A 13,154-nucleotide genomic window follows, 5' to 3' on the forward strand; every position below is an offset into this window, starting at 1 on the left:
ACTGTCCCACTCCTCAACGGCGATTTGGCGTAGATCCCCCAGAGTGGTTGGTGGGTCACGTTGACCATAAACAGCCCTTCCCAATCTATCCCAGGCTTGTTCGATAGGGTTCATGTCTGGAGAACATGCTGACCACTCTAGTTGAGCAATGTCATTGTCCTGAAGGAAATCATTCAAAAGATGGGCACAATGGGGGTGTGAATTGTCAACCATGAAGACGAATGCCTCACCAATACGCTGCCGATATCGCACAGCTGTTACAGCGCATTCCATGACCACCAGCGGCGTACATCAGTCCCACAAAATTGCCACCCCAAAACATCAGGGAACCTCCACCTTGCTGCACTCACTGTACATTGTGTCTAAGGCATTCAGAGTGACCGGGTTACCTTCAAACACGTCTCTGACGACTGTCTGGTTGAAGGTATATGCGACACTTATTGGTGAAGAGAACGTGATGTCAATCCTGAGCGGTCCATTTGGCATGCTGTTGGGCCCATCTGTACCGCGCTGCATGGTGTCGTGGTTGCAAAGATGGACCTCACTATATATGCCGAGAGTGAAGTTGAGCATCAGGCAGCCTATTGCGCACAATCTGAGTCATAACACGATGTTCTGTGGCTGCATGAAAAGCACCATTCAACATGTTGGCGTTGCTGTCAGGGTTCCTCCGAGCCATAATTGGTAGGCAGCGGTCATCCACTGCAATAGTAGCCCTTGGGCGGCCTGAGTGAGGTATGTCATCGACAGTTCCTGTCTCCCTGTATCTCCTCCATGTCCGAACAACATAACTTTGATTCACTGGGATATACCTGGACACTTCACTTGTTGAGTGCCCTTCCTGGCACAAAGTAACAATGTGGACACGATAGAATCGCAGTATTGACTGTCTAGGTGTGGTTGAACTACAGGCAACATGAGCCGTGTATCTCCTTCCTGATGGAATAACGAACTGATCAGCTGTTGGACCCCTCTTGTCTAATAGGCGCTTGTTTTCATCTTTGGGCAAGTTTAGTGACATCTCTGAATAGTCAAAGGGACTGTGTCTGTGATACAATGTCCACAGTAAACATCTATCTTCAGGCGTTCTGGGAACTAGGGAGATGCAAAACTTTTTTTGATGTGTGTATTACTCAAAAAAACATTTAATAGTGAAAACATAAGATATGACGTGCGGTTCTAGGCGCTTCAGTCCGGAACCGCATGACCGCTACGGTCGCAGGTTCGAATCCTGCCTTGGGCATGGATGTTTGTGATGTCCTTAGGTTAGTTAGGTTTAAGTAGTTCTAAGTTCTAGGGGACTGATGACCATAGATGTTAAGTCCCATAGTGCTCAGAGCCATTTGAACCATAGATATGAATATCTTCCTGCGTGATTATTTGAGAAAGGCCTTCAAGTAGATGTATTACAACTAATTGCATACATTATCAAGGCACTGAGAACAGAACTCTCCAGGAAAGGGACTGGCAGCAACAAAACACACTATCATAACACACCTTTAGGCAACAAATAGATGATTAAAAAAAGTTAGAATTATGCTTACTGAATACTTCAATAATGGATGCAGTGTACCTTTCGATGAAAAAAATATTCTGTAGAGCCAAATAAACTGTTACTATACTGCTTAGTGCTGTTCATCCTTACGCCAGTAAAATTTAAACAAATAAATTAGAAACACATTGCTACTCTGAAAAAAAGTGCTGCCTTCTTAAAAAATGAAAAATCTAGGGTCGAATAACAATATCCTTTTTTATTACTGCTGCCTCCTTAGGTTAAATAGCTACTATTGAAGTCCTATTGATAGCCTGATATTTACTTGATTCAAACTGATTTTATAAACAGTGATCTGCATTAGTAAATACTGAGATCTGTTGAAAACAAATTACTGCTTTTGGGCAACTTTTAACATTACTGAATACCTTTATACCAGAGTACACAAGTCCAGTGTGAATACTAGACAAACCCCAATATGAAGTAAATGTATTGGAAAATTAGTATAAAAATTCCAAGAAAGGCTCCTACAAGACTACTTTGCACAATATTCTTACAGTTCACTCAAAATAAGCCAACACACCTGTCCTTAGGTCAACACAATGAGAAATGCTTCTAAGGGCAAACACACTAAACTAAGCTTCTTGATTGGTTTATCTACATGTTGACTCCATTTAACATTCTAACCAACTGGACCTCACGTAATTTTGCAGTGTTTCATTTAGTGCGTGACCATTAATGTCTCCTTGTGACAACAGGTCATTCTTGTTTAAAATCAAGCATTACGATTGTTTGTGAGATTAAGACTTAAACTAATGGCTGTGAACCACTTTTATGCCTGTTCAGCTATCATCTACAGCTAAATCTATATTCTGCAAATCACTCTGAACGTCAAAGGGGATGCAACATCATACTGATAAGTGGACTCATACTAACAATTTCTTAGTAATTTGACTAGATTTTGTACTCACTGAAATATCAACATATACTGTCTCAACAAGCGAAATTACATTTCATTTCATCCTCCCCTTCAGGATGTTCTGTGCTTCACTTTTTTTGTCAGCCAGTGTAAGTCTGTAATTAGAGGTGGTTTACTTATTCTGTTTTATAGATGAGGGGCATTACAGCAGATTTAAGCCTGTCTGGGAATAAGCCTTGTGTCACTGATTACAAATTTCACTTAAGTTAGTCCTATTATGTTAGCACAAGATTTTAAAACTATGCTAGAAACATCATTATAATCAGCTACTTTTTAGAGACCTGTAAAATTTTGGAATACCAGTAAGCGTTGTATCTCTGAAGTTGATGTCCATTCATGGTGCTGTATATCTGTATTTGGTTGTTTATTAGTGAGTGCGCATCAGTGTACAACTATCACAAATGTTACTTCAGATGTAAAATGAAAAATGTGCAACTTATCAGTGGATTTTGTCACCTCATAAACAGTTATCTGGCCTATTTTAATCTATTATGTATATTGGCTTAGTTGCAAAGCTCACAAATGAGGTACACTTTTTTTTATTTTTCATATGACATTCACCTCTGTCGTAATTATGTCTCTGACTGCTATGGCTGTGCTTAACTCTTATTAGAGACACCATTATGTTTCTCTCCCCACACTGCTGTGTCAATCATAACATGCTGTCAGCATCACATAATTAATGTGTGATGTGATATCACAATGCCCAAGGGCTGAATTTAGCTAATCACAAATTATGATAGAAAGCGCTATTTAAAAAAAACCTACCATAGAAAAATTACTGTTTTGGAACAGCTTACACCACCATTCATTTACCAAAAACATGGAGGGAGATACACAGTTAATGAAGAAACATGCCTTAGCTTTTTTCCAATAAATAGAGGCACAAATGCATGCAGCTAAAAAATCTGTAATTTTTCTTCAAACAGGAAGTTACTGACAACACAACACTATTTAAAAATAACAGCTTACTTGAGGAAATCTCCATTTGTAGGTTTCATAACTATGCAACATGAATGCTGTGATGCACGCACAAATGGGTATGGAATCCTGTACAGAAGGAAAAAGAAAAATTTTACATGGAGATTAATAACAAGCACTGCTTTCAAATAAAGTTTTACTTTAGAAGTATGCTCTTAAGCACCTCAATATCCTGAACATACACAAAAATATTTCAACATGTTTTTCATTTCTCAAACAATACAGGTTTTCACAAGTGACTAATACTTCTTAAAGAAATACATGTTTGTTACTAAAATTTATGTTTTCAGATCTTTTCATGGCTTTGTCTTTGTGCATTACAAAACACTTGTAAACAAAGCAAGTCTTTGCAGAATTAAATGATTGTTGAGTAATTTGTTAAAATCATACCTTGACAATACTTCTTCACAAATAATTACTATACATATATATGCTTGTGTCTGTGTATGTGCGGATGGATCTGTGTGTGTGTGTGTGTGTGTGTGTGTGTGTGTGTGTGTGTGTGGGCGCGCGAGTGTACACCTGTCCTTTTTTTCCCCCTAAGGGAAGTCTTTCCGCTCCCGGGATTGGAATGACTCCTTACCCTCTCCCTTAAAACCCACATCCTTTCGTCTTTCCCTCTCCTTCCTGAAGAAGCAACCATCGGTTGCGAAAGCTAGTAATTCTGTGTGTGTGTTTGTGTGTTTTGTTCATTGTGCCTGTCTGCCGGCGCTTTCCCGCTTGGTAAGTCTCGGGAAAGCGCCGGTAGACAGGCACAATAAATAAAACACACACACAGAATTTCTATCTTTCGCAACAGACGGTTGCTTCTTCAGGAAAGAGGGAAGGAGAGGGAAAGACGAAAGGATGTGGGTTTTAAGGGAGAGGGTAAGGAGTCATTCCAATCCCAGGAGCGGAAAGACTTATGTTAGGGGGAAATAAGGACAGGTGTACACTCGCACACACACACTTATCCATCCGCATATACACAGACACAAGCAGACATTTGTAAAGGCAAAGAGTTCGGGCAGAGTTGTCAGTCGAGGCAGAAGTACAGAGGCAAAGAAGTTGTTGAATGACAGGTGAGGTAATTAACATATAACACGATTAGTAGTTGTATCACACTTCACTGTAGCATGCTCAAAATCCCCCCCACCCATCTCTACATAGGAAAAATTTCCAAATTCCCATATAGGAAAAAAAAAGTGTGTTCTTCCAATAAAGAACTCTGATAATCACCAGTGAAAGTAATATACATTCCCTCCTTTTTCAACACTACTACCACAGTGCTATTTCAATTTCCTTCTTCACGCAGCATTTGAAGAAAGAGTCCAGTGTTTCTAATTTCCTTTTGCTGCAGTTTATTCCGGTCACCATGTCATAAAAAAGAATAAGGAGACTTTCATGGCATAGGAAGCTTTAAGATTTTTAGGCATTTGAAAGAAATCCTGTTACAATATTTGGATGATTTTGTGTATGTCCTTTTGAAAATCACAGCAGTTTTAATATGGTAAAAGTTTTTGCAGCTCTCAGATATTATTCTCAATGATGGACCCATTTTCAAAACTTCATATTCATTCAAGTACAAATCCAAAATGAACAAGCTTTATATCAATGAAAAGAGGAAGTTTTAAAGTTTTTTTTCATAATGTTTGATGTCAATTTAATAAATTGTAATTAATTAGTTTTTAATAATTATTTAATAATTAGAAATGTGATAAATGTTCAATGTGGCCTCTGTTGGCTGCATGGCAAACATCGACACAGTAGCCAAACTTGTCTCAAACACACAAAAGCATATCTACTGTTACTGTGTGCACAGCAGCAGTGATTCGGTTCCGCAGATCGTTCAGGTTCCTGCACATAATACCATAAGGAATAGTCGCAGGGTCTGAGGTCAGGAGACCTCTGTGGCCGGAAGTGCAGAGTGAGGTCCTAAAGTCCCCTGCGACTGATCCAGCACTGAGGAAGGGAGTCATTCAAAAAGCCTCGTACATCACGGTGCCAATGGGTGGGAGCTCCATCCTGCTGAAAAATGAAGTCCCGGGGAATCGTCCATAACTTGAGGCAACATCCATTGTTCCAACATGTCCAGGTACTTGATCGGTGAGTCTCTTTCATGTTGCAATGGTGAATGTGTATTTTTCAAACACCACATGTGAACATTGAGTCTGTTGACATTTCCACTAAGGTAGAACGTTGCTTTATCGCTAAAAATTACATGCTGTAGAAATGCGTCATCCTCCATCTTTGCTAGCACATAACCACAAAATGGGAGACACTTCCCTTTGTCATTGGGGTTGAAAGCCTGCACAAGTTGTAATCGGTAGGGTTTGTACAGCAAACACTGTCTCAGAACTTTCCATACAGCTGGCTGGGGTGTTCCAAGTTCTCGACTGGCTCTATTGGTAGACTTACTGCGACTGCACACAAAACTTCGTTGAATCTATCAAACATCATCCTCTGATACATGTGGTCGACCTGTGCTTTTTCCTTTGCACACACTCCAGTCTGTTTAAATTGCTTAAACCAATGGCTAATGCTTTTGTGAGTTGGTGGTTGAATACCAAATTTGGTACGAAATGCCTGCTGCACTGCAATTTGTGACTCATTTTTCACGAACCCAAGAACGCAGAAAAGCTTGTGCTCCACAGTCACCATCTTACTCAAAACTGACAGTGAAAGGAAATGATGGCCCTATTGCCACGAGAATTCTACTGGCCAATTCTGAAACCATCACCGCCTGCCCACCAAAAACTTTGAAACTTCCTCTTTTCATTGGTATAAGGCTTGTTCATTTTGGATTTGTACTTGAATACATACGAATTTCTGAAAATTGGTCCGTCATTTAGAATAACCCTGAATTATCTGAAGTGGTTTGCACAACACCACAATTTGCAGCAGCTTCCAGTCCTTCACCAGCATTCAAGATAGCATTGAACTGTACTTTTTTTATAGCTGTTGATCCACTCTGCATCTAGAAACATCAGCTGCAAAGTGCACTTTATTCTAATCAATAATAAGATGGACACTGCCAAAATTTGGACTCCAATACAAGAATGGATTTGCCTGGCAGTCATCTAAGTAGAATTAGCTAGTCAATTTTAGTGCTCTACAGAGAAATACAAACAGCCATGGTGCACATGTAATGTTGTGGTGTGGTCTCTGAAACACATATTTATCTTCTTGCAACATAGTAGTAAATAAATTGTAAGTTTTCAGACCTACTTGATACTGTAATTTTGTTCAATATGATTACTTGTTTATAACTGAAAAACATCTCTCCGCATTTGTATTACTTTCTTGGTACAGTTTAGCTATTTGCTTGTTCCTTGGATCATAACTGTGAGCCTTCACTATGATGTGGAATCAGTCAGTTTTACAACATACATCAGGTTATTAACAATTCAGAAATTCTTCAACAGAGTAGAACACGTTGTCAAGCAGATATGATTTCTATCTGTGTCTGAAGTTAATGTGATAACTTACTAAATGCTTTACATCTTTGGTCAAAGATATTTATGGGTTAGTGCCTCACTCTTTTCTATGCCGCTTTTCAGCTGAGTGATGAATTGACTTGCACTTAATGATTTATGGGTTAGTGTAAACATGGAAGTTGAAAAGGCACACCTATTTACTTAAACTTCTCACATCTCAAATAACATTTGATGACATTCTGCACTGAGATTCAATAAACAATTTCTATCACTGCTCAAGAGAGTGGGTTGGTCTATCCCAAGGACAAAATATTGAAGTAATTCTTGTTGTTGTATTCAAATTACTATGGTGTAAAATAATAACAACAACAATGATAATAAAAATAGTAATAATATACTATCCAATCTCAAATTCATGGAAATCCTCTGCTGCAAAACTCATGTATTATTAAAATGTATGAAGAGGGCTGCAAGTAATATTGGTCTTTCATCTGCTTAGTGCTGTTCATCCTAATGCCAGGTAAATTTAAACAAATAAATTAGAAACACATTGCTATTCTGAAAAACTCCCAATGCTATCATCTGGTGTCCAATCTGTGTAACATCGTAGTGAATGTTAGAAGTATACCAGTGAGCACAGTTTCATCCACATAGAACTATTCAAAAATTAATAGGTCTTTGTTAGACTATGGCCCAAAAACACATGCACTGAAATAAGATTCCACTGTTATGCCATAATCTCACCTGAGGAATGTATTCCTCTTAGTTCAAGCTGAAGTGTAACAGCTTCCGCACACTGAGGGAATTTTGTGATTTTTCAGTTAAAAAAAAACTGAATAATAAGAATTTTATTATGTTTTTAAAGGGACATAGGAACTGATTAGTGGCGAAAAGTTACTAAACAATAGAAAATACACACAGGTTGCAGGAAATCTTTGAGTATCTATACAATTTATAGCCTCAGAAGCTATTACATATTTTTACCGAAGTAGTTCAAAGACACAAAATTACAGCAGCACAAGCATGTTAGATGATGTAAAAAATGTATACTCTTAGGTAAAAATAAACACATCATGAAGAAATGAATAATTAGTACAGTAATGTGTCAGGTTCAGACTTACTCATTACAACAAGATTATGAGACACAATGGTTGCCAACTACTTACCTTCAGAAGATGAAAATCTGAATATTTCTGATAAACACATAACAAATATAAAGCTGCCATTGACCTGAAGGTTTTTTTGTAAACCATAAAGCTATATTAGACACTGCCCTATTGAAGGTGGGATGCCACTGCCTTCCCCTGCCTTACAAATGACTTACGTAGCCTGTTATGGGGGACTCTGATGCCTGGGAACTTGGACATTTATCACATCAACAAACATTGTCAAAATTGATAAGTAATGGAAAAAAATCCTAGGGCAGACTGGGGACTGAACCTGAGGCATTTGGATCTATCGTCTGGCATTTTACCACCACTGAGGGACCAAGCCAGGATAGATATACATTAATAGTTTTTAGTTTTTGTACTTCATATGCACACATAAAAGTACAAAAATCTATTCTGTTTTACAAAACTGTTACATCCTTCCCATTGGCAGAAAAGAAGTAGACAGTGTAAAGGGTTTGAAAGGAAGGACAGACCACTCAGACCCCACAACGATAGAGATCAACCAGTATGAGAGAGTAGGATGTCAAGGATTGCACTTTAGTTACTGGCTACATTCCTGAGATACAATAGTTTTGTATGGCACACCGGTTATTCAGTCAGGAAAGGGGAGTTGTAATTCGGGGTGGACCCTGAACCACGCGCCATTCCTGGTGACTACCTCATCATTGAGAGGTGAAGGCTAGATTACTGGCGGACTGAAAATTTTTTTGTGTTCCAGCTAGGATTCGATCCCATAACCTCTGCACTTTCCTGCTAGACCAACCTCTGCACTTTCCTGCTAGACCACCAGGTCCAACAGTCCACGGGATGATAGAAGGATAATGTGACATGTACAGATTGATTAAGTGGTAGAGAAATAAGAAGTAAAATAACTAGTGCAATTAAGAATGAGAAGGAAAGCAGGATATGAGGTAGGAGAAAAACAAAGATAGACTGAGATAAAAAGTAAAAAGTGATTAAGAAATGACTCAACACATAAAAAAATACAACAATATACCTACTGTGCAATCCTCCCATCCATCTACCACCTCCCAGTTTACTGCTAAGTCCTGCAACTTGTGAAATGAGGAGGGCGGGCTGTTTGTGAGGTTGTCTGGAGTACTCTTTTCAGTTGTTCGGTTATTGATTGTTCAGTTTTATAGCTTTATTTTATTTGTGATTGGAGATCTCAGCAGTGGGAGGGAGGAAGAGTGATCTTATATCTTTCAGACTGAAAAACAGTCTCATATTTGTGCTGTGCATGTTGTTGCAATGGGTTATGCACAAATAATGGCCTGCATTGGAATAGGGCGGGGGGATGACAGATTAGCTGAGCATCTTGCAGAAAATGTAAGAGGAGCTAGGTGCACACGAGGCAAAATCCTTGTGATTACTGGAGTCACAGGGGTGAAATTTTTAGGGTTTAATCAATTTATAGACAGATAGGCTTGACAGAAATTAGAACAGAACACAACCATATATGTAACAGTTTCCAAGAAAGCAAAAGTTTGTTTCATCAGAACATTAGGGTACTGAAAAGGAATGTAGATGAGCTTCTTGTATATCTAGAAGATGTGGAGTATTCTGAGGCGACAGATTTTCTTTGTCTTTTTTAGCACTATGTAGTCACAGGGATAGAGAACTTAAATACAAGGGATTACAGACTGCCATCATTTCCGTGTAGAGTGAATATCGAAAAACAAGGAGTTGCTATATATATAATGAATACTTTTCTTGTAATTTTAAGGGTCAACAGATTCCCTTTACAAAACTAGCAGACAAAAAGAAACAGTTAATAGTGCATGGAGATTTAAATGCACATTTCTTAAAAAGATTCTGACAGGAAAAATGAACTGGAATCAATATTTGGCTGTTTCAATCTGATTTAAGTGGTAAATTTCCAAACTCATGTAAGATACCAGGACCCTTCAAATGCATTCTGTATGGCAGACTCATAAGCTTCCTTACGTCACAAAATATCGTTGGTAGAAGCCAACATAGATGCCAAAAAAATAAATCCACTACTTCAGCAACACAAGAACTTGTGGACTATGTATTGCAAACACTTAACTGAGAAGAATCTGTTATTTGGGTATTTTACAACTTATCAGAAGTTTATGATTTAGTTGATCACAAGATTATTTTGAAAAAGCTAAGATTTTATGGGGTGTGTGGCACTGCATTCAATCTAATAAAATCCTTCTTAACAATAATGATGATGTAAATAAAATAGAAAGAAACTTCCACATTCCTGATGTCCAGGCGGAGCTTCAAGGAATCCTCAGAACCTTAGGCCCCCTACAAAACCTTTCACCTGACTCCATCAAACTCCTGACCCCACCGACACCTCGCACTCCTACCTTCTACCTACTTCCTAAAATTCACAAACCCAAACATCCTGGCCGCCCCATTGTAGCTGGTTACCAAGCCCCCACAGAACGTATCTCTGCCTACGTAGATCAACACCTTCAACCCATTACATGCAGTGTCCCATCCTTCATCAAAGACACCAACCACTTTCTCAAACGCCTGGAATCCGTACCCAGTCTGTTACCCCCGGAAACCATCCTTGTAACCATTGATGCCACTTCCCTACACACGAATATCCCGCACGTCCAGGGCCTCGCTGCAATGGAGCACTTCCTTTCACGCCAATCACCTGCCACCCTACCTAAAACCTCTTTCCTCGTCACCTTAGCCAGCTTCATCCTGACCCACAACTTCTTCACTTTTGAAGGCCAGACATACCAACAATTAAAGGGAACAGCCATGGGTACCAGGATGGCACCCTCGTATGCCAACCTATTTATGGGTCGCTTAGAGGAAGCCTTCTTGGTTACCCAAGCCTGCCAACCCAAAGTTTGGTACAGATTTATTGATGACATCTTCATTATCAGGACTCACAGTGAAGAACAACTCCAGAATATCCTCTCCAACCTCAACTCCTTTGGTTCCATCAGATTCACCTGGTCCTACTCCAAATCCTATGCCACTTTCCTAGACGTTGACCTCCATCTGTCCAATGACCAGCTTCACACATCCGTCCACATCAAACCCACCAACAAGCAACAGTACCTCCATTATGACAGCTGCCACCCATTCCATATCAAACGGTCCCTTCCCTACAGCCTAGGCCTTTGTGGCAAACGAATCTGCTCCAGTCCTGAATCCCTCGACCATTACACCAACAACCTGAAAACAGCTTTCGCATCCCGCAACTACCCTCCCAACCTGGTACAGAAGCAGATAACCAGAGCCACTTCCTCATCCCCTCAAACCCAGAACCTCTCACAGAAGAACTCCAAAAGTGCCCCACTTGTGACAGAATACTTCCCGGGACTGGATCAGACCTTGAATGTGGCTCTCCAGCAGGGATACGACTTCCTAAAATCCTGCCCCGAAATGAGATCCATCCTTCATGAAATCCTCCCCACTTCACCAAGAGTGTCTTTCCGCCGTCCACCTAACCTTCGTAACCTCTTGGTTCATCCCTATGAAGTCCCCAAACCACCTTCCCTACCCTCTGGTTCCTACCCTTGCAACTGCCCCCGGTGTAAAACCTGTCCTATGCACCCTCCCACCACCACCTACTCCAATCCTGTAACCCGGAAGGTGTACACGATCAAAGGGAGAGCCACGTGTGAAAGCACCCACGTGATTTACCAACTGACCTGCCTGCACTGTGACGCTTTCTATGTGGGAATGACCAGCAACAAACTGTCCATTCGCATGAATGGACACAGGCAGACAGTGCTTGTTGGTAATGAGGATCACCCTGTGGCTAAACATGCCTTGATGCACGGCCAGCACATCTTGGCATAGTGTTACACCGTCCGAGTTATCTGGATACTTCCCACCAACACCAACCTATCCGAACTCCGGAGATGGGAACTCGCCCTTCAGTATATCCTCTCTTCTCGATATCCGCCAGGCCTCAACCTCCGCTAATTTCAAGTTGCCGCCGCTCATACCTCACCTGTCTTTCAACAACTTCTTTGCCTCTGTACTTCCGCCTCGACTGACATCTCTGCCCTTACTCTTTGCCTTTAAATATGTCTGCTTGTGTCTGTGTATGTGCGGATGGATATATATGTGTGTGTGTGTGTGTGTGTGTGTGTGTGTGTGTGTGTGTGTGTGTGTGTGTGTGTGTGAGTGTACACCTGTCTTTTTTTCCCCTAAGGGAAGTCTTTCCGCTCCCGGGATTGGAATGACTCCTTACCCTCTCCCTTAAAACCCACATCCTTTCGTCTTTCCCTCTCCTTCTTGAAGAAGCAACCATCGGTTGCGAAAGCTAGTAATTCTGTGTGTGTGTTTGTGTGTTTTGTTCATTGTGCCTGTCTGCCGGCGCTTTCCTGCTTGGTAAGTCTTGGAATCTTTGTTTTTAATATACCTTCTTAACAATATTTTGAGAAGAAAAGTTGCTACTCACCATATAGTGGAAATGCTCAGCATCTCCGCCATATGGCGAGTAGTAATTTGTTACGTTCCATCCTAGGTTTTCATTGTTTGAAAATCTTACTTAAAAATTATGGGAACAGCAGATTACTACTCATTGTAAGGATGGCACATTGAGTTGCAGACAGGTACAATGAAAAGATTGTTACACAATAAGTTTTCAGCCAAGCCTTCATAAGAAAAGAAAAACACACATGGATTCACAGAAGTCAGAAAAAAAAATATGTAGACAAATTCAGTGCATTTTATCTGAAGAACTTTAAATAGTTCACATCCATGACCTGAAATTATTGGAACTCCATACAAGTGAAAATATTGAAAGTGATGAAAGGAAATTATTTTCTCATGTACTACTGAATGAAAGCCATCTGTGACTTATAATTATGAAGTTCTGTACTGCAAGTGAAAGTAATTACACCTGTTCTATACTCAAAATTCTCAACCGAACCTGTATATTTATGAGTAAAAATACTCAAAAGCTATGGGACTGCTAATATTTTTACAAACATAAAAAAAGTTATGGCACAGTAGTTTCAGTATGTGGTGTTTCACTGAAGTTCCGAAAAGTCACTGCTGTCAAATTTCTAAATGGGGCAAAAAGTGCCAATACTAATTTCAAGAGAAACATTGCAATATTTTTGTTACACTGGTTGTAGATGACCGGTGTGCACAGTCTCATG

General features: G+C 40.0%; 1 protein-coding gene across 9 annotated transcripts in view; it reads right to left on the minus strand.

Annotated features, from left to right (window-relative positions):
• LOC126267096 (MKRN2 opposite strand protein) overlaps positions 1-13,154 on the minus strand; it is a 95,943-nt gene that overhangs the window by 19,842 nt on the left and 62,947 nt on the right. For all 9 annotated transcript variants that reach the window (XM_049971968.1, XM_049971970.1, XM_049971974.1 and 6 more), the window contains one exon: positions 3,444-3,521. In XM_049971968.1, the coding sequence (XP_049827925.1) occupies positions 3,444-3,521 (78 nt within the window). The remainder of the gene's footprint in view (positions 1-3,443; positions 3,522-13,154) is intronic.

Source organism: Schistocerca gregaria, chromosome 4, assembly GCF_023897955.1.
Source record: "Schistocerca gregaria isolate iqSchGreg1 chromosome 4, iqSchGreg1.2, whole genome shotgun sequence".
Classification (NCBI taxonomy): domain Eukaryota; kingdom Metazoa; phylum Arthropoda; class Insecta; order Orthoptera; family Acrididae; genus Schistocerca; species Schistocerca gregaria.